General features: G+C 44.2%; 1 protein-coding gene across 1 annotated transcript in view; it reads left to right on the top strand.

Annotated features, from left to right (window-relative positions):
* LMX1B (LIM homeobox transcription factor 1 beta) overlaps positions 1-26,549 on the top strand; it is a 91,243-nt gene extending 64,694 nt beyond the window's left edge. Inside the window, exons 3-8 of the mRNA XM_051807788.1 lie at positions 14,449-14,681; positions 17,291-17,469; positions 17,860-17,937; positions 18,327-18,393; positions 19,223-19,384; positions 21,120-26,549. Coding sequence (XP_051663748.1) covers positions 14,449-14,681; positions 17,291-17,469; positions 17,860-17,937; positions 18,327-18,393; positions 19,223-19,384; positions 21,120-21,277 — 877 coding nt within the window. The 3' untranslated portion in view covers positions 21,278-26,549. The remainder of the gene's footprint in view (positions 1-14,448; positions 14,682-17,290; positions 17,470-17,859; positions 17,938-18,326; positions 18,394-19,222; positions 19,385-21,119) is intronic.
* Positions 26,550-26,939: the final 390 nt, after the last annotated feature.

Genomic DNA, 26,939 nt, shown 5'->3' with positions numbered 1-26,939 from the left:
CATCTGTGTACACATTAGCTGTCTGTCTTTTAGGCCCAGCGGGAGTTGGAGTGGGGTGGGGGGACTGTGGGACCAAGGATCCCACCTGAGAAACTCCAGGTCATCATCACCATCTTGCAGTCCACCCTCTCCAGTTCTGATGTACATTGTCTGGGATCTGTTGCAGTGTAGCTCAGGGGAAGTGAATTCAGTTGTGATTGATTGACATTGTTTTGAATGATTCTGTTGGCAATTCACTGGTGCCCTGATTCACTGGTGCCCAGTGAAGTGGTAAGGCCTGTCCCTACACAGAGGGCAGGTCTTTGCCTAATGAATTTCTATTCATTATGAGCAAAGTGCATCCTTCCTTCTCCGAATGTCTGGTATGACTTAAGAGGCACAAGAAATGTCATTTATCTTTGAAAATGCGATGTTAGTACATATTAGAAACTCCTGAATGCTTCAAAGAAGACAACATATGTTCATGGCTGGAGTTGGCCCTTCTCTGTGGGTCCTTAACTCCATCTTGATGACCCTCACGCTTTAAGGTGTGATATAAAGCAGCAACTCACAGCAGTTCCTGCAGCTTCCAGGACCTGGCAGGGCCTTACTGGGTACACCAGAGCATTTGGCCCCATTTGTAGGGAGTTTCTGGAGGATGCAGAGTGATCAGTGTCTGTGGAAATGAATGGGCTTTTCATGTTGCTGATTTCATTTCTGGATGGACACAATACTCCCAACCAGGGGGATTCATCATCCTGGCTGGATGCGAGTGGAGAGCAGCCAGCACTTTACACTGATGCTCAGAACAGCCACTGAAGATTAAGAATGGGACTCAGACAGAGCTTTCCAAGTATTTGACAGAGAACTGCCAGGGAAGCTCAGTGCTATTCCTGTTTCTAGGCTGCCAGCAGTGTCTAGCAGATTTTCCCAGAGAATCACTGCTGTCTGTGACATGGCTCCAGTGTTGCTCTTTCTTAACCCCTTTGTTCTACTCAAGATTTACCTTTGCCTCTGGGGCAGCTTGATGTTACTAAGGAAAACAGGGTCATCGTGTGCCTGGCATGTTTGGGGTACTGGTGCTGCTGTGGACACTCTGAACCAGCCCCAGGGCTGGGACTGCTCCGTTGGCACTCCATGCCTTTTGTTGTACAAAATGTGGCACTGGCTCCAAGGAGGCATTGCCAAACAGGGAGTGCTGAAGTTACAGGGTTTGGAGAGGGGTTTTTGGGCACAGGGTGAGTCGCAGGGCACTGGGAGGCCTTGGACTGCAGCTCTACCCGGTCTGGGAGCTCAGTGGGCACCAGCCAGTGCAGGGTGGTGGCAGCTCCACCTGTGCCAATGCCATCCTGCCCTGGCACGCAGCCACCCGCAGAGTCTGGCCACCACTGGGGGTTTGTGCCTCACCTTCTGTGGGCAATGGGGCAGGTGGACACAGGCCAGCTCTGCCATCCCAACCTTACAAGGTGTCTGGATGGAATATTGATGGATTTGGGCCTCGGAGTGACTAATTAGCATGCAGAATTCCTTAAAAGGGTTAACATGGGATCTTTTTAATTGTCAAAAGAGTTGCAGGCTATTAGTGTTGGCATATTCTTCAATAATCTGTTTTATTTTTACCTGCTGGGAGCTTAATTAAAAAACAAAGAGGCTCAATTTAAAGCCCATTACTATGCTAATTTTCTAAGAACTGGGCGGTGATTAAGAAGCTTTAAAAAGAGGAGTTTAGTTTGCTCTAGGGAATGGGTTGGAGGCAGGTTTTATTTCGTTTCATTAGCTAGCTACAATTATTTATAAACTAAATGGAAATGATATTAAAGAGTAATGAAAAAAACCGGCATCTATGTATTATTGAACAGCAGAACTTTTTTTAATTTAGCATCGAAGTGTGCAGAGCCTTTATTACTGCAACTCGCAGTTAACACAGCTAAATGCAGTTGTTAAATATAAGAGGCTTTTAAAATATGCCCATAAATACAGAGCTGTCTGGTTTGCTTTTCCTGTAGATCACTAGAGTAAGTTTATAAAGATATCAGTGTGACAGTAAAGATGAACCACTGTCTTTTTAAAAAAAATTTTATGAGGTTTTATGCAGGAAAATTTCTTAACAGAATAAATTGCAAAGACTTTTTCTTTTTTTGTATTATGTGTGTAATGTTGTATAATCTAACAGCATCACAAACATTCTACTGCCTTTTGCCTGCCATGTGAGCCCAAAATAATGCTTGCAATTCCAGTCATGTTGGGATACCTGGAAGGAACCCCTGCACTGCATGGACCTTGGGAGCTGAAGCCAGGCAGGGACAGCAAGGCCAGGGATTTTACTGAGGATGTGGAGGGTGAAGAGGTGGGGGAGCAGCAGTGCAGACAGCCTGTCTCCCGGTGTGGCTGTGCCAGTGGGCAGTGGGAGGACAGGGCAAGGGGTGCCAGTATGGCCAGGGAGAGACTGCCAGGTTGGCAGGAGCTCAGGAGAGGGCTCCAAGCCTGGGCAGCAATTTTGAACTGAATCCCCCTAAACCAGAGTGTCTGTTTGTCCTGTCTGTGAGAATGTGGGCAGGGACATGTGCCCCATTTCTGCCTGAAAAACTGGTAATGTTGGTGTGTATCTTGTCAGCCTTGGGAGGAGGAGGAGCTGCTGAACCTGTGCCTAGAGGACCCACATCTCTGGTGGCACCAGGGCCTTCTACAGGAATAAAGCATTCCTATAAAATATTCTAGCTCATGTGGCATGACTGAGATATGGTTTGCCTGGTCCACCTGGTAGCTGAGTTCACTCAGCACTTGAATTCCCACTGAAAAGTTGCTCTGGTCTTCTGAAGGAGCAGGAACCCCATACCCCGCCAGCCGGCACCACCATTCTGTGCTGAAACCCTTCGTGCTGCCACTTCATGCTGTGCCAGGGATGGGAAGTGGGAGGAAGTATAGAACAGTTGACAGACACCAGGCAGAGGTCAAGGAGGAAGAGGGAGGGTGGATGGAGGGCCAGCAGCAGATGCCAGCCCATCCTTCTGGGCTGCCCAGAGCAGCTGGCATTTGACTCTGTAAGGGTCAATGTAAGTCTGGCTGTGACATCTAAATTGTTCATGGGGCATCTCTAATTTAAATAGTGGTTGCATCCAGTAAAGTATTTCTTGATGAAAGAAGTAAGTTACAAGAAGAATTAAAATTACCTTCACAGCAGTGATTCAAATGTCTATAGACACCAGCAGGATTCCTGCTGCCAGAGCCTTCTGCATGAGCCCTGGGTGTGACATGAGGTACAGCATCCTGGAGCTGTTCAGGCCCTGTCAAATCAAAGTTCACCATGTGGCTCCCACAGTCATGTTGGAAAGGAAAGCCTTACACTACAGGTCTGCTGCTCCCGTGGGTAAACGCAGGGCTGAGCTGAGCCCAGAGCTGCCACAGGAGATAGAGGTCATACAGCAGAATAGCTTCAATTCTTCTTCTGGTTCTAAAGGCAAAGCAAGCTGTCCAGGATCCCTGAGGTCGTAAATGTCCCTTGGCCTTCTTTTGACCCTATATACACCTTACATTCTTCCTTTAATGATTGACACTTGGTAGGTTTGTGCCTTCAGGCACCCTGAAGTTGTAGCTGCTTCTTCATCAAAGCAACTGTTTACAGCTGGTTTGAGTTGGATGCCAATAAACAGTATTCTTTTTGTCTCAAAATAAAAAGCAGCTTAAGCCCCTAATGATAAGGATTTCGTGCTTTGTAGAGGAAAAAATTCAGCTTGGTTGGGACAGCCAATCACTCAGCTTAGCAAGTTGGAGTACTTTATACTTCCAGCTAAACTGCTTTTATCTCCTCAAGTGAGCGGGCTATAGATTCTTATCATTGTGGCAGAAGTGATGAGGGTAACATCTTTAGTTGGAAATCATTGGCTACATGTGGAGAAAGCTTAAGATGTTGTCACACTTTAACTTGGTCCTAATCTGTTCAAAGGCAGTTGATACTTTCTAACTGCGCCAGCAGGTAGTGAGAGGGAGTCAAAGACCGTGAGGGTGAAGCAGCTCAAACAGCTCTGCTTTTCTTTGGAGAGTTTATGACTTTCATAAAGCGGATACAAAGACACTCCGGCGGTAACTGTTATTGTCTAAATGAAGAGCTTATGTTCACCCAACCATATTTCATTAACTTGTACACTCAAGCTTCTACATTTCCTGCCTACTCGGTGCAGTGCTAGAAGCAGATCTTACATATTTTAGTGCCTATTGTCAGTGGAGTAAGAACAAGAGCAGTGTGTGGGTCAGCCGCGCCCGTACGCGACAGTCTGACGTGTCCGTCAGGACCAGCACGGACGAGCATTTGCTGCATCTCTCCTACAGCCCTCACAGCATTCCCAGGGCAGCTGTTCTGTGAAACTGTGATGTGTGTTGGTGTGACATCCAAAAAAGGAATCGTTTTCCTTCCAACAACAAATTGAGATACTGTGAACAACACTTGAATGTCAAAGCTGGGGGTTCTGTGAGGGAGGACTGAACTGCCAGTGGAGCTGAACATTTTTAAAGTCATCCTCCCTCTCAGTGAGGACCCAATCCTGTTCCTGATGCTGCCTAAGGAGTTCTGCATCTCACTCACTTGACGCAAAAGCTGACGCAGCTTCTCCTCCCTTTTTATCTTTAGCAGATGATCTTAAGAACTTCAGAGCTCCTGGTGAGCAAACTTCCATGCATTTCAGCAAATATTGTGTTTAAAAAAAATGTGTTTTGTCAACTTTGTAGAAAGGACAGAGCAGGATTTCTTTTCAACTAGATATTCAACAAAGCACTTCATTTTTGGAAACTTCTATGGAACCCTCAGCAACACCATGAGGCATTTCTGTGCTTTTATAGAACAATTTCAAGCCATACAAATTTTCTCTCTGAAAGAAAGGAATGCTATGCTGATAAGATATGGGGGGGATTTTGTACACTTTCTGTCTAACAGGCATCTCTACTTTTTCTCTTTGTCTGTATGATATATATACATACACATAACCAAAAGTTAAGTAGTATTTTCCAGCTTTGACCTACTTACAACTTTTCATTTAATTAAAAAAAAAATCTGAAAAAGTTAATAAAATGTTTAGACAAACCTTTCAGTCTAGTGAGCTTAAGGGAATAATCCTCTTTGCATGCCTAATAATGTTGTTGGTGTCTAATGGGATTTCATTTTCACACATGTGGAAGTGTCCTGTGTGATATATGTTTGACTGCTGGAATAACTTAAAATCTGTGCAGACATTCAAGGCAGGAGGAGGGTCTGGGCGTGCTGTAGGGCCCTGCTTACTGATAAATCTCTTTGTATGGCTTTAAAGCATCTAGTTTCCCAAAGCCTGAATACAAACACAGATGCTGATAGCTGAGTCTTAGGACTCTGTCAGCCATATTTGGCCTTACAGAAGCCAGGAGATTTTGGTAGTTCTGTGTCTAATCTTAAAAATTCAGTTAATAGAGCAGCTATAGTAATCATCCATACTAGAATGACTAGGCTCCTCTGTTCATTAACTTAAAAGAGATGAATCAGATGTTTGGAGTCTTCAAAAAAGCCTGTATTAATAGGGATATTTATTTTCCATCATAATATTAATAGTAAGTAATTGACATAATGCTAGTAGGAGTTATTCCACATTACAAGAATAAATTACCATTCCTAGACATTGCAGGAGACATCTTTAGTTGCCTGGGTTTTGGGGGTTAGGTTGGGGTTTTTTAGTGTTCCTTTTCCTTTTTTGGGGGTCCTTTCTACTGAGTTTCTCACCAAACCTCCATGTCTCTGGCAAGACTCTTCTGTCTTTATCAGAAGAACAAAGTTTGTGAAAGGACAATAAAGACAAACTGTGTGAGATGATTGAGAGAGAAAAATTTCATCTATTAAAGGTCAGGCTAAGAGAGCATGATTTAAAGCAGAATATAGCTGGGACTTTTGTAAAACAAGCAGCAACTTTTCATGCTTGGATGGGGATTCTTGGGTTAAATTGCTATCTTTGAGTTCTGAACTTGGAAAGGTATTAAAGTGGAATTAAACCTTTACACAATCCTGCTCTTGTGTCATTCAGGATTTTTTTGGGTTCTGTTTAATTGTACATCACAGTAGGGTTCTGAGTGACTGGTGCTCTAAAGAAATGAGGGGTAGGGTTAAGTCTGCAGCCCACTGCTCCCTGCTAATCCTTCTTGTTCCTTGAAGAAGGATTTACTTTTGCTGCCAGCTTGTGAAAGACTTTGCTCCTCCCGAAGAGATTGTTGTGGCTTTCCTGGGGAGGTGTGGTTGCTATAGCAGGGAGTCACGCCTGGGTATTCTCTCAAACCCTACTGAGAATGGGCCAAAAAAGAGCCGAAGAAGAGTAAAACTGGAGATTAAAAAATGGAACAATGGGAGACAGGAAGATAGGAGTGGGAACAAATGGGAATTACAGCACCAAAAATAATGCAAAGTGACAAAAAGAGGAAATAGAAAAATAATAGCCAACAGTCAGACTGAAAAGACAAGCACTACAAAAGAACAATTTATTTTCAACAGGCAAAGAACATAAAAGGGCATCTGGGAAATAAGACACAGCCCTATGTTGAGTGCTTTTTTAGTTCTTACTGTATTGCAAGCATAAATGCACCAAGCACACTAAACTCCATGCCCTCCTCTCCATTTTACTTTTGCTACAATCTGTTTATTCAAAACAAAGGCTTCTTGGGTTTTAAACTGTGCATTTACTTCTTTGCTGTTAAATGATGTTTCCAATTGTGTCTGTTCCTAGGGACTAAGCATAAGGTTATTCTGGGCTTTTCATATAAAATATTGGCATGCAGATCAGTAACAGAAGAAAAGATCCAGCTCTGCTCAAATTCTGTTCTTGAATGCTTTCCAGAGAAATAACTGCCTCCGCGAAGGTGCCAGTGGGCACTTGGTTTTGCTGCTGCTTACTGGAGACAAATTCTTCAGCTCCTGCCATGGCAATGCCCTGCCAGCCCTACCTGGCCGTGCCCCAGGCTGTGCCCCCTCCTCGCCCCACTGCAGCTCCCTTTGACTCAGCCAGCTCATCCCTGTATCGTAAAGAGCTTTCCTGTAGGAGTTCTAGGAGCTGTATTTTACTCCTAAAACTCCCTTTGTTCTACCAGTGAAATGCAGCGTAATTTTGCAAAGATCCGAACATTTCCATTGCAGTGAAAGAAGCAGAAATTTTCATTCAGTGTAAAGCTGGTCACAACACAAATAGAATTTAAAAAGGAACCAGTGCCACATCTAACAGCAAATCTCTCTGAATGCCTTTCCTGCACCCTACTGCTTTATATATAGGGGAGGCAGAGAGATGTAACAGATGAAACATTTTGTTTATGAAGTGTCTATGTTTTGTTTTATTTCACATGTTTTTGCAATATAGATAACAGATTACACCGCAGAGCTTTCATTGCCTTGTGCTATAAAGATACTATAAAGCCTTTCTGGGTATTAATAATAGATTGTGTTGATGAGTTTGGAGAAGCTGGCAATAGACCCCCCACTGCAAAGACATTAACACCACAGGACTAAGGTATCTTTCCCTTGCAAATCAGTTGCTAAATTGGCTATGCTGATGAGTTTGGGCACAAACTGTCCTACAGCATCACTGCAGCAGGCACAGGAAGTGATTTTGTTTTATACTGGCAAATAATGTTTCTTCCTCTTAATGTTCTTAGTTGCAAGGAAAGGCCCTGTGTAAATTCTTTCCCTAAGTCATTCTTGCCAGCCAAGAAATAACTTAGAAATTACATTTGAATTGCTTTGACATATGATTATTTTTTTCTGTAAAAGTGAAGGCCAGGGCTGTGAATCACCAACAGTACAATTTCCCTGCTTATGGGGCCTTTAGGGTGAAATCTCATATAAAAATTACATTAGAAGAATTTCCCTGTGTTGTTGGTGATGTAAATTCAAAGACAACTGTAAATTCAGTGTGCCACTTAGTGAAAAAGAAGGATAAGATGTCAGTCAGAGTGGAGAACATTCACAGGCTGGAGCCAGTGGTCCCAGCCCTGAGTGGGACTGTGCCATGGGGCCCCACCACAGGACATCAATGAGGGGGTAAAGGGAGGAAATAAAGGTGAATTTAGTTTAAAATGTGCAAATAGCTGAATAAAAATCCAAAGGAAGAAAAACGAGAACACAGTTGGGTTTTGGTGACCCCCGGGCTGGGCAGAGCTACAGCAGAAGCACAAACTCCCCAACACATATGTTGCTTTTACAGCCCTGTGGTGTGATTTGGAAAATACAAAAAGCACAGCAGCATCCTCTTTGAAACTCATGGAGAAAAATAACATCATTTCACAAATGTTTGCACTGCCTAAAAATATTATTCTAACAAAATCATCATATTTTGTTAATTCATTACGGCTTCTTAATTGCAGCCCTGGCTTTATCAATTCAATTGGTGCCCTTAACTTTTATAACAGTTTCTGTTCTACAGAACAGATTAGGAGAAAATTGCAGCCATAATCTGTACAGTGCAATTGCTGTGCTATAAAGAGGAATGGGAGTAGCTGAGAAGAGCAATTGGATTCCCAAAGGTGGAGCACAGTAGAGCAATATCAGTGACTTTGTAAATGAAAAATTGTTTTAATTCCCTTCTAACAGCAATAATTCGATTCTTCATAAATTTTTCCATCAAAATGTTGTAAGAAAAAATGATATGAAGTAGAACAGCATGGCAGTGATGGAAGACAGTTGAACAAAGTGGACAATTAGGGGATGAAAATTAAGCAAAGAGAAGAATTCATTCTGTCACATTCTGCTCAAAGCGAGAAACTCCTCTGCACTTTGCATTTGTTGTTATACTTTATGGTTAAGGGAGATGGAACTATTTAGGTCATTCTGGCCCCACTTCAGCAAGTTGCATTAGGATGTAGGCTTTGAATTCTGTGTGTCTTTGTGCTTTTGTCTGAGCATCCCAGTTCCACCCTGAGCTGCTGGTGCCCAGAGGTGTGGGCTGACCAGGAGTGCTGGGCCACCTCTAGAGGGATGGGGAGGGCACTCACAGGAAGGAAGTCACACAAAGGGTGGTATTTCTGTGGGCTGGGTTTGACACAGGTTGTTGTCCAGGTATGGCCAGGCTGAGGTGCTCTGGGGCCGCATTCGTGGGTCTGTCTCTGGTGGGAAGAGCGAGGATGGGAGCAGTGGCTCTGGCGGTGTCCACAGTCAAAGTCCCACCAGCTTCAGAACAAGATTTGGCATGGCATAACTCGTTGTCCCTATTGTTATTTTAGCCATCAGCTTGCCTTGGCAGTGCAGTACAGCACTCCTCATGGGAATACAGGTAAAATATTTATGGGAAGAAAAAGTCGCTCAGTACCAAGACAGGCGATACGTGTAACCTGTGAGTCCAAATCCATGTTGCAGATTTGATGCAAGCTGTCACCAGTAGCTGGTGTTCATACTACAGCACCTGGGGGTAAATAAATAAATAAATATTTTCTTCAGTTCTCCCTAAAGAAAAAAAAGGTTTGTTTTAGTTTCTTTCTAAATATTACAGGTTTTTTCCTAGAAGCTTTTAATTTTTGCGCGTTTTATTACTACTCGGTGAAAGGGAATTAGCTTTCTTCTACTGAAGTTTCAGCTATGAAATTGGCTTTAATAAACTATGTAATTATTTCTTCTGCAGGGAAAATATTTTAAATTGAATGTTTCTTTTATAAGGGTGGAGGGTTTTTTTAAATCATAAAATTGTAATATTTCTGTTTTGCTTTATGGCATTTGAAATGTTTTGAATGTTCAGAATTGAGTGTAACCAAGCAACAGTTTTTGCTCTTTGTAAGCACCCATGAGCTGTAAGATGCTACAAAAATGTTCAAGTCCTGGGCTGGAAAAGGCCCACGCGTAATGTTTTCCCCATTCTGTGTCATCTAAAGAAAGAAGTACCAAAATTTCTCCTAAAGAACAAGTAACAGATGTCTTTCATTAGTAATTTAATTTCTTCTCTTAATAAAACTCAGTTGTGTGAAAAGCATAATATATTTTACTCCAGCTCTACCCTGTTTGGTGCCACAGGAGTGCAGAACGAGTTCCTGGCGGTGGAACAGGCTGAGGGGAGTCCCAGGAGGGTGTGAGCAGAGGGAAAAGCATCAGAGCTAGAGACCACACTGACAGTATTCACAAGAGCTTGTGACCACCATCTTTGCATATTTATTAAATAAAGAAAAGCCAGGTATTTACCGTGGTTCCTGCAACACATAATGTCAGAATAACACAGAAAGGGAAATGATTGAAGGTCTTTGATAGGTAGGCAGCAGCATCTGTCCTCTTGCATACATCAAACACGGTTTAATAACTTCCTATTTACTGCTTCATGGCAGAGGCCCAGTAAATAAACAACCTGACTGAATTAGTCTATTTTTCTACCTCTGTCCTGTATAACAAACCTCTTGAACCACACTTAATGTGAACAGCAAATTTCGCATTGCACGTGGAGGTCTCTCAGCACAGATTAAATTAGTTATAATAAAACAATTAAAATCTATTTGCCCACAGACAGGAGGAAATGAAGGACCTGGGTGAACCATAGAAAGGTAAAGGGTAGGTTGTCAGGACACCAGGAGAGTAAACAGCAGAGCTGTGATTCTCAGGAGCAAAGCAGGGTCAAACTTACTGTGAGATAACTGCACGGGAGATAATAAATCAGGGGTCCATGTTGCACACCAGATGGCTGTGCCATGCAGGAAGGCACAGTGGATCATGTAACTGTGGTTGTTTCTAAGGATTACTGATTCAGCCTGACTTCACAGGGATATCCTAACAAATAAAATCTTTATGGCCTCTTCCGCTGGTGAACATTTTCATCTACTGTTTAAAGACAGGACCACATGTCTTAGCATTTGCATTACCCCTGATACAAATTAATTTAAGTTCACCCAGTTTTAGCTGGTAAAGACTTTTTGATTATCTAGTACTGTAAAGTTGCTTCACAGCATTTATTGTAGATACTCCAATGGACAGACAGGCCATTGTTCCAAGCTTTAGCTTGGCTGAATCTCACAAGTGTTCCAGGCACAGAGGCAAACACACTTAAAAACTCCTAAACCTATTAAGTTGTCTTTCAAAATTGTCCAGGCAACAGAATTTATTTATAAAACTCTGCAATCATTGATTCAAAACAAGGTTTTCTTGTTCTGCTTTTCTGCTTTGTCCTCTTTGAACAATTTTCTTTGGAATGTTTTCGTTGTGCTTAGGAGTCAGAGATTTCCTGGGGCTTCTAATAAAGGCATTTGATTTCCACTCTCCACATACTTTTACAAGTCCAAGGATTTTGAGGTTTGACATTAACTTAAGAGATCTGGAGATAATCAGCCATGGGCATGAAAAGCCTGAGTTATGCAAATTATTTGTAAAATGTATAGAAAGCAAAAGAAATATTCCTTTAAATGCAGTTGGTGTGGGACAGAGGCTTTGTCTCAGCACAGAATATCTGTGTGCTCCACTTAAAATTTATGACTTTGATTGAAACCTGTAAAGGGGTGATCTGTAAAGTATTCCTGCTATCCTACACTTCCCAACAGGTTTATTACCATTCGTTTATAAAATGAACAGTCTAACGAGCAGTGGTTTAGATCACAGCTATCAAAGTCTGGTCATTTGTCAAGATTAGTTTCCTGTTGTGAGATTGCCTTGTGCAAAAGGAGTGCATAACCTTGAGTTCCTCTTGGGAAGCTAAAAAAATATCTATAAATGCTTTATAAGATAGATGTTATGAAGATTTTATAATCTCAGAATTCAATCCAACAAGGCCCTCTGTGTGTGTGTAGTGCATGTTATAGTGCAGAGAATACCTGTGTACAGAGGAGGGAATTTCTCGACAGTGGGCAAATTCTAGGTACGAAGTCCACGCAGTATTGTCAGGGCAGTTTGATGTTCATTTGAATGAGTTAATACTACACTGATGTCAGTGTAATTCGTTACAGCTAAAAGGCTGCCTTGGGAAGAAGCACTGCTGCAAAAGCACCAGGTTTCTGGGGATAGTCAATTGCTAGTAAATAACACAAAATGTTTTTTGTTCATGTTAGACATTTTTATTTTGAAGAAAAATTTAAAACCCCAAACAATCAGTAAGGCAATGTGACAGTGAAGGTGCTGCTCAGGGAAACTCCATAGGACAAGAAGGTTTTTCTCATGTCCCAGGTAGAGGGAAGGTATGGGGTATTTATGCTTTCCTGGGCTTTCCTCCTTGAAATTATCTGTAAATGGTGTTTACAACTGTGTTTTCCCTGTCACTGGATGGTGGCACATTGTGTGGTTTACTTGGGAGAAAACCAGAGGCAGCCGCAGTCCTACCTGGGGCGATCGCAGCCCTACCTGAGCGATCGCAGCCCCGCCAGGGCCAAGCCCCCCCTCCCCGCTCTGCCGCACCCGCATCACCCCTCTGCTCCCGCGGCATCGCCGCCCCCCGGCGCAGACCGCCCGGGAAGGCTCCCCGTTCTCCCCTGGCTGGGGTGGGAAGGTGGGCACCTGCCCGCGGCGATGGCCGGCGGGACGGGGTCCTGCAGTCCGTTTTTAAACGTTTCCCAGCCCAGCAGCGCTGACGGGACACGCGAACGGCTGCGGGGCCCGAGGGCGGCCGGAGCCCCCGGTCCCGGTCCGAACGGGGCATCCGCACGTCGGGGCCGCCCCGACCCTCCGGCAGCGTCCCAGCGCCGGCGGGGCGGGCGAGCGTGGGTGCGGGAGGACGGTGCCCTCGCACCAGCCCTGCCGGTCCTGGCGTTTCCAGGTATGCCCCGTCCTAAGGACGCCCCTGGGACGGAGGGGCCAGGCTTGGTTAAATGAGTCAAATAGGTTTAAGCAGTTAAATAGAAACAACTTTTTTTCAGCGCTCCTTTTTTTTTGCCCTTTGTGTGTTAATCCTTTCAGATATGTTATTGTGTAGAGATAAAAATATTTTCTTCTTAGGAATTTGCTGGCTAAAGCATTGTAAGTAAAACCTTGTGGACAAAGCCAGCCGAGTGTATGAAATAAGCCGGCCCGTTCGTGGCAGTGCCCGAGGGTCCTGTGTGGCATCAGTTTCCTTTTGATCGAGTTAATTCATTTCATACCCCCAAAACAAACCACTCTGTCCACCTTGCACAGCTGTTACCTTGAGGTTGTGGTTGTACAAAGGTGTGCACTGAGCCAGCCAGGCTCCCAGTGCAGTCGCTCCTTGGTACAGCTGGGGAACCCCCCAGTTCCCGGCTCTCAGATGTTCGCTGAATGCTGTGAGCAACCACACTGACATTTGCTTTTCCCTCCTGCCCACTCTGACTCCAGTCCTTTGTTGAGGGCTTGTGACTGCCATTTTCCTGCACTTCTCAGCTCAGACAAAATGGAGGCTCTGGAGGAATGAGTAACTCCTACAGTCTCTGTCTTCTAAAATCAGAGAAAATTGCCTTTTTTGTAAAAAATTGTAATTTTGATGATGAAAAAGAAAGATCAGTGGACCCTGCACTAAAAGGCAGAATATAGTTTTTTTCCTGGGAACACACAAGTGCAGTTGTGTTCGTTTCCTAGCTGAAATGTAAATGTTCACACACCTTGCGCTGTGATGTATTGCCTTAAAAGACACTGAATTTCAAATCATCAGCCCACTGTGTGACATAGGGACGTAACTTAGCGATTTGTCTTTATTTGAGGCAGCCCTCTTCTGAAAAGCTCACTTAGGAGATTCCCAGCTGACATTAGAGAAGCAAAATAAAATTAATCTAAATAATTCTAACTTTATCTTAGAAAATTAATGATGGATGAAAGAGGAGGTTTATAGAGGTTTAATAAGAACTAGTCTGGATACAGTGTGTGTTCTAGAGTCTGTGATTATAGTGGTAATTTAGCAGATTGTATCACTGCTTATCTCTGCCAAAGGATGTTTCACACCATTTAAAATGCACAGTATTCCCTTCAGAGACAGGTTGTTCTGGAATAACTCAACATCCGAAGAAAAGGCTTCTTATTGCAGTCCTCTCTTTATCGATTGCATGTGTGCAGTCGCATGTGTGTGCATCGGCTTTGCCTCAGCCAGAGCACTGAGTTTTCCTGCTCATTTCTGTGTTCGTTTATCAGTGTCCTCAGAGACAGACAATACCAAAAATGGAAAGCCATGAAATCTGTTCAGAAAAGGGTTTAAGTGCTGAAACCAGAGAGCCTGCATAAAACAAAGCATGTGCTGGTCTTTTCTCTAAAAGGTAAATTAAAATACATTTGGATTTGGGCAAGTTATCCAACTCTGAGAGCTCCCTTTTGTTTCTCATTTTGAAGAGGAAAAAAACATTGCGATAAGGACAGATCTTAGTGGGCTTTATCCAGCAAAGGCGATTTGGGGAATCTCAAAACCAAAGGGATTGAGATTTGAATAAATTGCATGCCTGTGATGTTTCCAAGCCTAAGGACACGAGTCTCACAGTGTGCAGGAGCACGAACCAGGCTGATCTGTGCAGGTTTTGCTGGATTTAGATCCACGCAGGGTATGATCTGACACTCCTTTTGACTGTGGTACCTCTTCCTTGCAGGCTCTTTGCCGCCAAGTGCAGCGGCTGCATGGAGAAGATCGCCCCGACAGAGTTCGTGATGCGAGCCCTGGAGTGTGTGTATCACCTGAGCTGCTTCTGCTGCTGTGTGTGCGAGCGCCAGCTGAGGAAAGGGGATGAGTTTGTCCTCAAGGAAGGGCAGCTGCTCTGCAAAAGTGACTATGAGAAAGAGAAGGACTTGTTGAGCTCGGTCAGCCCAGACGACTCAGACTCAGGTGAGCTTTTCCCCCACCTACCCTGACTGGAAAAGCTGCGTTAGTTTGAGCAGCTTTCTTATAGGGAATTACATCCATTTTCACATCCACTCTGTCTGTATGCACATGCCACCTATGCAAATTCACAGGCACAGCTGAAAACATCCTTACTTGCAGTCTGCTCTCCCTGACCTGATTCCCTTCCTTAACTTGCTGCTTAGTAAAGGACAAAATCCTTTTGTTTTCATCAAAGTATTTTTCTGCAAGATCATAAAACATGAATCAGACTGACTTCAGCTACCCGAGGTCTCACTCAAGTGAGTCCTCAGTATGCTGTTCTCCACAGACATTCTTCCATCCATTAACGTATTTTCAGGGGTTCTTCTGCACGTACACTTCCAGCACTGAGCTAGGGAAGTGGGCACAGCGGTAATACGATTCTCAAGAGGGTTCTCTCTGCCAAATCACAAATGGTACCTTTAAGAAAAATTACAAGTACAACACAGAAGTACTGAAGAGAGTCTGAAAGAAACCGAGATGTTGGTTTGTGCCATCATAATAGCACACTTGTTTCCTAAGAAAACGTGTAAGAAAATCAATAGTTACCATTCCATTAAATGTACGAATGACATGAATACGTACCTCTGGTTTATGGGAAAATGTGTTATTCCATTTTAGCTAAGAGCAGAAATTATCCTTAGTCTCTAATCTGAGAACCATATTGCCCACATGGCTGAAATTTGTATTTCTGTGTCAGGTATGGCACAGGCCGAAGGTCTCTGCAGCTTCAGCAATGCATGCAACCGGGATCATTCTTGGAGCAGTTATGGTTATTATTATAGCAATAATTATATTATTATTATGTGTCAGTTATTGCCATACTGTGTTTGCAGGACCTTGAGTCTCTGCTGGGTAAATCTCACATCACAGAGTTTCAGCTCTTGGTGAACGTGCCCGAGGCACGTGAGTTTCCTCCTCACCCATCACCGCGTTGTTCCACCCGCCAGCTCCAGCATCCTGCTGGGCACCTACCCCTTGTCCAGCCGAACCCCCTTAAGCAGCTGGAGCCAGACCATCCTTGGCTGGGGTTGGGCACAGACATCCTCCCATAGATGCCAGCATTGGCAGCTGTTTGACATGAGCTTTGGGCAGGGGTGGGTTCCTCTTCACGATCAGATCTGGTTTGTGATCAGCAGTGAGCAACCACAGTAGCACAAACCAGCCTTGGTTTCAATTTCATTTCCCTTTGGCACAAGGGGGAGTTTCTTACTCCCAGAGACTTGCCAAACCCAAACCTGAAAAACAAGCTGACAAGTTAAATAGGTTGTTTGTCTCCCATTGTCTAACACACTGAAAACACTGATCTCCCAGGGGCCTGTGTGAGAGCACACGATCTGCAGAGCCCTGGCTGAGAACGTGTCCTGCTTCAATCAAATATTTATCCACTGGACACAAAAGTACTCTCCTATGAGCAGAATTAATCCTCACAAACCTTTCCTTAGAAATGGCACGCTGGAAAGTTAATAATGTCATGGTTATTAAAATGACTGAGCTTCTCTTTAATCATTAGGCCAAAGATGCTTATTAAAGTAAAAGGTGATTAGACTGCTAGGTGCATAATAATCAGACCCTAAAATGAATTAAAGTCTAATTTGTTGATTCCCCAAATGTAATCTTTCAACATATAAAAATGTCAGTGTGCTTCTTCATGTTGAAATCCCTATAATAATGTGATAGTGTTTTCTGGAAGAAAAATCAGTAGTCTGGTCAAATAAAATATGATGACTTAAGGTTGATTTTCACAACATATTTGTGTTTACTCCTCAACCTTTGCCACTGCAGTCGACATTTCCCAGGACGATATACTAACATATGTAGTATCACCAGATTGTGTGAACATTCAGAATTTAATTAGAGAAAACATAAAGAATCTGTTTGGTCTACACAAGCACATAGATACTTGTATGCATTTACTGAGAAAGAGAAGTTTATGCTTGTTCATCCAGACACATTATAAATGCGGACACAGAGGAAGAATACCGATGTTTTCTGGGGGAAATGGAAATGAGATGGCAAAGATTATATTTAATATTATTTCTAAAGCTTCAAAAAATTCAGAACAATAACTGGAATTTGCACTATATTTAGTTATACAGGCTTTGAGATATTTGTGTGGTACTTACTTTATGCAGTTTTGCTGCTGTAGCGGTGCAGGCAGTAGTACCTGTCTGCAGATAATGCTTCAGGAGAAGCTGGACCTCAGCTGCTAAAGGAAAGGTGTGTATCTGGTGGTGAGGTTGGAGCAGGTGAGCACATAAAAGACCAAGTGATGCTGGAAGGGCATAAAGTCTTTCTCTTCCTGATCCCTGGAAATATTAAAGTATATTCTGAATTTCTATCCCCTTATCAGTCCCACTTTCTCAATTAAAAATTGAACACGTTTTTATACTTTTGTGCCATTTGATTTAGGCAGAGCACACAAATCTAAGATAGTCTCTTCCTGCCTGCAGCTGATTTAGGTATGCAAATAACCATGGGATAATAGTTGAACCTGTTGACCGAAGAGCAGTTCTCAAACATCCTGTTTTCTTGGTGAAACAAGTGCAATTATATATCCTGCTTTTCACTAGTTAAAAGTGATGATGAAGATGGAGATGTTAAGCCCACCAAAGGCCAAGTAACCCAAGGAAAAGGAAGTGATGATGGGAAGGACCCAAGAAGACCTAAACGACCAAGGACAATACTTACTACACAGCAGAGAAGAGCATTCAAAGCATCCTTTGAAGTGTCTTCCAAGCCCTGTAGAAAGGTAGGTGCTTCACCAGGGACCAAGTCAGCTCTGACTCCAGGCCACAGCCCCAGACAGCCCCTGTCCCTTCCCAAGACAGCAGCAGTTCCCTTGGGGTGAGAGCAAAGCACTCTTTTTGCACAGAACTGTTTTATGGGTAAAATAAAAACCATGAGATGACTGAGCGTCATTTTCCTCAGCTCAGACTGTCTGTTCAGGACTCATGGAACTGGTAGCGATATCAGGGGGAGAACCTGAAAAAACTGTGCAAAAATATGAGGAATTTTTAAAAGTAATTCCATACATGCAATTTTTTGTTGTAAGTACAAATGTTCATCCTAACAAAACTGATTAGTGGTTTGTTTTGGTTAACATATAAAAAATTGCTTCATTAAGCATTTCCTCCTGCAGGTCAGAGAAACACTAGCAGCTGAAACAGGGCTCAGCGTGCGAGTCGTCCAGGTCTGGTTTCAAAACCAAAGAGCAAAGGTAGGTTGTTTATCATATTCTCAAAAGTCAAATGCAGGTTATGCCTCAGCACGGGCTCTTGCCCTGGATGTAGCTCACACTGTGGAGGTCCCATGGCTGAGCTCTGCAGGTTCTGCCTTGCACCACTCTCTACGTCCACACTAGAAAGGCAACTTCCGAACACAGCCACTGTTGGTCAAAGCAGCACAGGGTTGGGAGTTAATTTTGCATGCAAATCTGAACGGGAAACTGAGATGTTTAAGCTTAGAATTGAAACTGAACCCACAGCAGTGTGTGCATGAGTATAAATGGTCTATGTTTACTGATAACAATGTTTGCAGAGAGTTTTGTAAGGAAGCAAAATTGTTGCATTCAGAACCATGAGATTGTTCTGTTCTGCTCTTTTTCAGATGAAAAAGCTGGCGCGAAGGCATCAGCAGCAGCAGGAGCAACAGAACTCGCAGCGACTAGGACAAGGTAGGGGATTTGTGATGAAGCAAAGTGAGAGGGAAGGAATCTGCAGGTGTCTGGAAGTGCCATTCCTGCACGTTGCCTTAGTACAGCCATCCAGGTGATGTGCGGGTCTGTGGGTGAGGTGTGCCATCAGCAGTGGTAGCACACAGATGGGTGCCTGAGTGCCCATGCCAAGTTACCCCAAGTTCCTTTGATGGGGCCAGAGCACAGAGGTGCTCACACAGAAGCTGTTACCTCCTTTCTGGAGAAAATGTGCCATATGGAGGCACTTCCACTGGAGGAAATCTCCGTGAGGCTTGATCCAGGTAGATCCTCCAGTTGGTTTTCTCCTGCAGTAAGGTGCACCATGCTCAGCTGGAAATCTGCAGGGGTGTCAGCATTGCTGCCCCAGGCACGGCATGGGGAGCCCCTCCCGTACCTCCACAGGTGGCTGGACCCTGGGGCAGGCACTGCACAGAGGCACCAGGGCATGCCCTGCTGCTCTATGAGTACTCTTGAGTGTCTTCAGCTCCCAAGGCCTTGCAGTCTCAAATCCTCTTCTTTACCCAGAGCCAGAAGAACTGGGACCAACAGAAGTTAGAGAATAACTAAGCTCTGTCACACACAATACAGACTTCAGGAGGATAGGGTCCAGCACCCAGGACCTCCAGAAATGATTCAGTGAGAAATTACAAGTCTTTCAACTTACTTGCTCAAGGTTCTACTCTCAGACAAAATTTGGGAAGCTCCTCTGACTGACAGGATCCCCCTACCTGTATTTGCTCAGGTTTAGTGTTGCCACTAATGCTGCCCCGGTCCCCAGCAATGACTCTACCTCTTCTTTGCTTTGCAGAAGTAATGTCCAACCGAATGGAAGGGATGATGACATCTTACACACCACTTGCACCACCACAGCAGCAGATTGTAGCAATGGAGCAAAGCAGTTATGGCACAGACCCGTTTCAGCAGGGTCTTACCCCTCCACAAATGCCAGGCGACCACATGAACCCCTATGGTAAGGCATGCCTCATTCTGCCACATCCGGAGTAGCAGGGTCTGTGTGCTGCATCACACACCACAAGGCCAGCAGCACTGCTGGCTTTTAGTATATTTTTTCTGGAATTTGTACCAGGGAATTTGTACCAGTCTGTTTTGCATGTGTAATTTCTTGTACACATAAGGAGGTAGAACAGAGCTTATCTCAAGCTCTTGACACCCTTCAAAATTATTTCACAGTATGATTCTGATAAATGGTAAAGCAAGAAACATCACCTCTCCAGCTCCACTTTTTTAAACCACTGTCCAAGACATTGAAAAATAAACAGTACCAAATTCTAGATCCCTCACAAGTTTTTCCTTTTTTCTTAGAGACTTTGAGAAAAAAGTGCCTTAAATAAAGAGAAGAAATCTATTCATTCCAAAATGAATAAGCAGCCCTGTAAAATCACGCAGATTGAATGTGTGGATTTGTAAAGAACAGTTTTTGAGCTACTAAGAGATGGGTTACCACAGGACATTTCTCCTGCGTGGTTTTATTCTCTGTCCCATATCAAGATGACGGTTTGCTTTCACGATTGCTTGACCACACATCAGAGGCATTGCAAGTACTGAATGCCCAGTAATTGATTCTGGACAATTGCAGTGTGGCATTTAAAAAGAATTTCTGATGATATTTCAGACTGTGATTCTCACACTTGCAGTAGCCCACAAGGACCTGTTTCTGACTCTTTTCTGCTGACCAGAACACTTCACTGTAGAGGCTCATTGTGCATCACTGTCACAAGCACAGCATGCACAGGCCAACAGGAAATCTGCTTTGGGTCTGTGTCAGTACTTTTGCCACTGAGACAAGTCAGTGCTGCACACCAGGAAATTTGGGAGGTCCTGTAAGGAGCTGAGGGCATACAAAGTGCCCTCAAGCATTATAGGTGACTTGTGATTTTGTTGGTTTGCTGAGTAAGTTTCTGAGTAAAACTTCTTGGGAGGCAGGTTCTGTGCTCTGAAAAGAGTGCAGAGGATGGCAGAAAGCCCTTTCAAACAAGTGTGTGAGGAAAAAGAACTGGACTAACATTTTGTTAAAGCCTCCAGCACTTGAGCTAGAGGTTTTTCTGATACCTTTGAAGTTGAAGTAAGCTGAAATCTTAGTTGCTAAGGGAAATAAAAGGTGCTGTTCCAAACTAGCCCTGAAAGAGTGGAATTTTCTGAAAGGAGAGCACATTTACGATTGTAGGTCGCTTGAGGCCAGGGAAGCTGGGTCTCCTCCTGGGTCCTGTCACATTGGTAGAACTGGTTTTTGCCTTGTGTGTAAATGAAGACCACTATGACTATGGCTCTTAGACCATGCTTCCCTGTCATGGGCACTTGATATCTGGTCCCACCTTCCTCAGCAGCCCTGGTGCCCTCAGGAGTGCCAGATCCCAGCCCTTGGAGAGCTGGGCACCTGCTCCTCCCCAGCACTGTTTGCTCTCGTTGTCAGCCGAGACTACCTTTTGTGCTGCTGACTGAAGCCTTAATTAAATCCTGGCAGGTTTGGGGGGCACTGCTGCCAGCTGGCCCCCATGGATTGGCTTTTAGTCCCCATCATCATAGGTCAGACCCTTAGAGCCAAAGTACATGTGATAAGGTTAACATGTGATAAGAGAACCAGGAGCGTTCCCAGTTGCTGCAGCTGCAGCTTGTGAGCACCCGTGAGTACTGTGTCCTCCCCTTGGCTGCACAGCATCCGCTTAACATGTACGTTTCATTTGCAGGAAATGACTCCATTTTTCATGATATCGACAGTGATACCTCTTTAACTAGCTTGAGCGACTGTTTTCTTGCCTCTTCTGAAGTTAACTCCATGCAGGCTAGAGTAGGAAACCCCATTGACAGGCTGTACTCTATGCAGAGCTCCTATTTCGCCTCATGAAAATAAGAAAACAAACAGCCGGCGTGTGTTTAGCCAGTGACTTTTCCAGTGCAGACTCTACAGCCATATGTTGCCCAGCTCTTCCTTCACAGTGACTCTGCTGCCTCTGGACTGCAAAGAGCATTTTTTTAGGAAGACTGTCTCTGTTTGCATATATGTGTATGTATGTATATATACTTTAATACCTACCTACCTACATACATATATAGAGAAACAAAACACATCCACCCGTCCCATACCCTTGATTCCCAGCCTGCACCAGACCACGAGACAAGCACGGAAGGAACAGAAGAACCTGCTCGTCCTCAGCCTTTGATTTGGTTTGGTTTGAGCTCGTCATCTTAAAGGAAATGGATTTTGTGGAAAGCTAGACCTTTTCCTCCTTTCTCTCTTCCTTTCTTTTGGATGTTTAAACTTTTTTTTTTTTTTTAAAGCCGCTGATACTGACATCAGTTGACCATATGACAAATAAATCAAAGAAACTGGAGATTCCTCCCTTTTCTTACTGCATGATTCATACTATGTTGTGGATAAATTGCCATTTGAACTGTGAGAAGTTAATGTAAATGTGATGTTCAACATTTGTTTCCTTTCTACACTTTTTCTACATAACCTAGATCTGCTCATTAGTTTATAGCCCTTATGCATATGATACTGAGGAAACTGGTTAACAGTATTTGTGGAGAAAGCCAGTGATTTCAGAATAAGAAAGGTCTATGACTCTGGAAAGGACATGCATGTTAGGGACAGAGACATTTAGGTTAGCATTGATCTTAAATAATTAAAACTAAGGGTGCTTACGAGACAGTTTTATTTAATTTTTTTTTTAAGTGTGAGATTAAAACATTTACATTTGTTTGTAAGTTTTGCAGTGCCAAATTTCAAGCCTAGACCACAACTGGCAAACAAGTGTTTGTTCCTTCTGTTCTGTTTATTTATGTTTTGCATGAGGCATAAATATACTGTGCTCTATTGTCCATCTGGAATAATTAAGCACTCCTTTAGTTAATTATCTTGCCTCAGCAAGAATCGAGGATACACAGTTCTAGCCTGAAACACCAGAAGTCCTGAAATGTGCACCAGCTGCGAACAGGAAAGTATGAAAGAGCTCACGCTGGGAAGTTCAGGTATGTTGAGCTGGAGTCTGACCAAGTCCTGCAGATCCTCCTGCTGCCGGGACTCCTGGCTGTGGCTCCAATCACCCGGGCAGTGCCAGCGCCAGAAGAACAGGTATGCTGAAGGAAGGGGATGTCCCAGCTGAAGTCTGATTGTCTCTGATGTTGAAGTTTGAGCATATGTCATATAGATTTTTGTAGGGCATAAAATATCATAAATAATAATAGTATAGCTATAAATATTGCCTGGTGATAATTATAATGTGGAGAGGCAGACAAGTACAGTCATGGCTCTCAGTGGAGAAAACTTCATGGGGAAAATTTGCCAGGGTAATATCAGTAATTATAGGGTGTGTTCAAAATAGAGCTCACGGGGAAAGATTGGCAGGATAGGCACTTTCTTAAATAAATACCTTTAATATATTGACCATAATAGCTGAAAAACAAGTCCAAAGCTCTGGTTAATCTAACTCCTCCAGGCTGAGGACTGGTACCAGGCCAGCGCTGCAGTGTCCCTGTGGGGCTCAGCACCTTCTCCGGGAGCGTGGGACTCTGGGACTGCCTTGGAGGGGGAGACCAGAGCAGGACTTCTGCAGCCTTGGCACCCAGGGTGGGAGGAGCGTTGCTGGGGGCACTGTGTCCTCGACCTTAGGGGGGTGATCCTGCTGGGAACCCCACATCACTGATGGAGACAGGTCCTCCAGGTGTCCCGGAGGCGTGGGTAGGAAGGTAGGATGATGGGTCCAAGGGAAAACATGAGATCGTTTTCCGATGGCAGGGTAATGTGTACCGAGTATGTTGGAGGTTTCTTGAGAAAGTCAAGTTTTATCTGCAGGATAAGCACACGGGTTCTCACTCCGGAGAGAAGGACAACACCGTGGAGGAGGCTCTGTGTGTGTGTGGTGCAGGGGCGCAGAGCACAGCCCAAGGCCAGCCCTTCCGCTGCCTGCCACACACAGCCTTGCTCAGGGAAGGGACTGGTGGCTCTGTGAGGGTGCTGGGGATGCTCCTGTCCCTGTCTCTGCAGGTTTCCATTGCTGTTTTCCCCAGGGAGGTGGTCCATCACATCCATATGCTTTGTCTAGCGACCATTCCCTGCTTTCTGGCAGGGATGTGGTTTTCACTTGAGGGTTGTGAGCCCCTCAATGTATTTTGAAATTGAAAGAATCTTCTTTTCTTGCCCATCCCGCTCAATTATTTTTCCCTTTCCCCGTGTATCAAAATAAACAACAATTTCCTTTCTCTCTGCATGATAGCAAACATCTAAAAAACTCAGGTGATCCTCACTGTTTGCAGGGCAGAAGGCAAGCAGGTTTCATATGGCACATATAAAGATTTGTCACCACCAATCTCAATGGATTCATCATTTCCCTCCTCACCCCTCTGCTGTGCTACTTTAGAGTCACAGAAAATGTCTTCACCCTCTCAGACATACCAGTTTATAGACTACTCACACAGGCACAACCTTGCTTCATATTTCATTACTGGCAGGCTGAAAATGGCATTTTTAGTGTTTACAGGGACTTGTATGAGAACTCTAATGTGACCTACAGTTTGGAGAACTGCCTTGTCCCAACTCTACCTCTGTGTCTGGGTTGGATGTTGAAAAAACAATCCATCTCCAAGGAAAAAATCAGATATCCCATTTTATAGATGAAGTAACCACATCATAATTTGCTGATTTTGGATGACTTGGACGACTGTTTGCCACCTTTTCTTTTTCCTTTTCATTTCTTGTACATACCATCTCCTTTCCCTTGGTGTGTTGTATGGTGATGCCTTAGCTGTTTGTTGCCCCATGTTCTGCCACATTTGGAGCCACGCACACAGCACAGTCAGGCCCTTGGCATGTGTAACATTTTCCGTGCCATGGTGGGCTGCTGCTGGTCCAGGGAAGGAATGCATAGCCAAGGATTTCCAGTGGGCCTGTTATAGCTGGCAAAGGCCAAAGTTCATTAAAGCAAAATAAATGTCACTTTCTTTTTGTAGAATAAATTACTCTACTGGAGTGTGATCATTGTGGTTTTAACCTGGGACCTGCAGTAAAAGATTATACAGCAACCTCTGACCTTTTTGATTTCTGCTTTACTCTTCTATTGTCAAGGGAATGTCCCCAATCAGGTGAAAGTAAAATGTTTAATGGGCCATATCACAGTAATATCTTACATTGAGTCAAATTGATAAACTCTAGCCAAAAAATTCTTAGCATCTGGCACTTCCACGAAAACCACAAACAATGATTGCACATATGGGAGCTCGAAGGCTAGAGGTCATGACAGCAGTTTATTATGTGCACCTTACAGTGATCATTTTCCCTAGGAAATTAACCCCTCTCTAATACAAATGCATCAAGTGAACTCTTCATGGCGTTTCAATCATGTTGTTTTAGCTAATCAAAGAATACGTGTGCAGCTAAAGTGGTGACAAGATGCAATTAAGTAAAAGATGATTGATTAGGTTTCAGTGTTTGCTCAATAATGCATAAAAAAGATGATCGTGAGATCAGAATGCTGGGTACCAACTTAGAGGTCCTTACTGTGCAGCTGCAGGTCTGTGATGGTGGCAGACAGATTGTTCCCAGCATTCAGGAGGGGTTACTGAGCTGTGTGGTCCTGGGTCCCAACCAGGCTCGGGGCTGAGCAGCAGCACCTTCTCTGGCATGGCTGGCTGTGGAGGGGATGATTCCTACTGTGCACTGCTGTTCTCAGGCCCCCATTACCACCACGCTGTGGGACAAACCCTGAGGCTGGTGGCAAATGTGTTTAACAGTCATGACATGGAACACAATTATGTCACTGTAAGTAAAGGGTGGTGCAACAACTTATACTGAAACACCATCCTGGGCATTTTGAACTCCTTTTCTTCTTTAAACTCTGTCATCAAAAACATCCAGATGACGTGGCCCAGTTGCAGCTAACAATGAGGTGAGGCTCACGTTAGCTGAGTGGATTTTTCAGACCCATCCTGCAGAAAATGGATGAGCATCACCAGGTCCTTTGAAGGGCCATGGCTCAGCCACCTCACTGTACATCATGGCATGGGGAAGGTCCTTCATGACAGCAAACCTTCCAGGGATGATGTGAACTCACTTACCTCTTCCTACTGAGCTCAGGACTCCTTTCCACTTTCCTTAAGAGTCAGAAGTATATCCCAAGCCACCACCCCAGGTGCCCCAGGGAGGGCAGCTCTGGGATGCTGCTGAGATGCTGTGAGCTAGGGTTTGCAAGAGCACTTCCATGAACCCTGTCATAAGAACTCTGGTTATTCCTGAAGGTCACTAGAAATGAACAGTAGAATTGTGAGGAAGGGAAGGTTTCTCACAAGCCTGGAGCTTAGTCACAGCAGTGAAAGGACAGAGCCTGCTGAAGCACGACACGACTGTGGGAGCTGGAGCCACAGTACCCAGAGTCTCAGTGCTCCAGATCATGCTTTACACAACCCCATGCCCAAACCACCTCACTCATTTCTGACCAGCAGCTGCTCCCTGTGCATTCAGGTTCCTCCCCAGCCCCTCTTCTTTAGCCTGGGGGCACAGGGAAGCCATAGCCAGAGCTTTGGGCACCTGTGCTCCTTGATTAGGGAGATACTTGGTCACAAGAGACACATGAAGTCTTTTGGCTTTGGTGGGCGTTCAGCATGGTCTTGCTCCTCTGAGGCTGATCTGACTGCACTGACGGCTGCAGCCAGGTCCCCTTGGCTCAGTGCACCCTGGTTCTGCTCAGCAGCAGCTGTGAAGGGGCTGCAGATACCTTGCATTGGGAACTCTGTTTTTAAGTGAACACCCTATTTTTTAGCTGTGTATGGCTGTATTACTTGTATATTTATATATTCTGTATTTATGTTATCGAAATGTAGTATTTTGTAGCTGTCTGTTACAATTTGTTTAACTTGTAAAAAATATGACTATGCTCTCTCATATTTAACCAGCTCCTTTCACTGTAGATTCGCTGCTCCTTTCCCTCTGTGTTGGAAACAAACCACCATAATGTATGTAGATTGGAATTTTTTTTAATTTAATTATTTGTCGTTATTAAATTATTTATTAGTGTTTTTAAATTTCATTTCACTGCATTTTTTTTCCTGCCACCATTGCCTGGAGCTAAGATCCATGAGTTTCTCACACACTGTGTTCCTTCCCACGTGCATGTGCACGTGCACACACACACATACACACACTAAACAAAAGCAGAAAAAGAAAAAAAAGAGAGAGGTTACACTTCGGTATATTTGTAAATAAAAGCAACCTGTAAACTAAGCGGGCTTTTCTCTCAGTGTGAAGTTTTTTCTTTGCTTTCTCAGACTGAGAGCGTGTTCTCTGTGTCCTGGGGCTGGCACAAGTGTTCTCACAGGCGGGAGAGCCCAGGCACGGGGATGGCTGAGTGCTGCCTTGATGGTTTTACTGGTGTGGGACTGGAGCCCAGGCTGCCCAGGGGAAGGACACAGCAAGGGCAATGGCTGTATTCACACTGGTCTTTGGCCTCTGCAAGTTGAGAGCTGTTCTGTGTGGATGGGGACAGAGTCCTCCAGCCAGCCGTGATGGAGACAGG

Source organism: Manacus candei, unplaced genomic scaffold (genome assembly GCF_025592945.1).
Source record: "Manacus candei isolate 608988 ecotype Guabito, Panama unplaced genomic scaffold, ASM2559294v1 h1tg000071l, whole genome shotgun sequence".
NCBI classification, from domain to species: Eukaryota; Metazoa; Chordata; class Aves; order Passeriformes; family Pipridae; genus Manacus; species Manacus candei.
The sequence above is the reverse complement of the archived record's forward strand: the minus strand, read 5'-3'. Positions and strand labels throughout refer to the sequence as shown.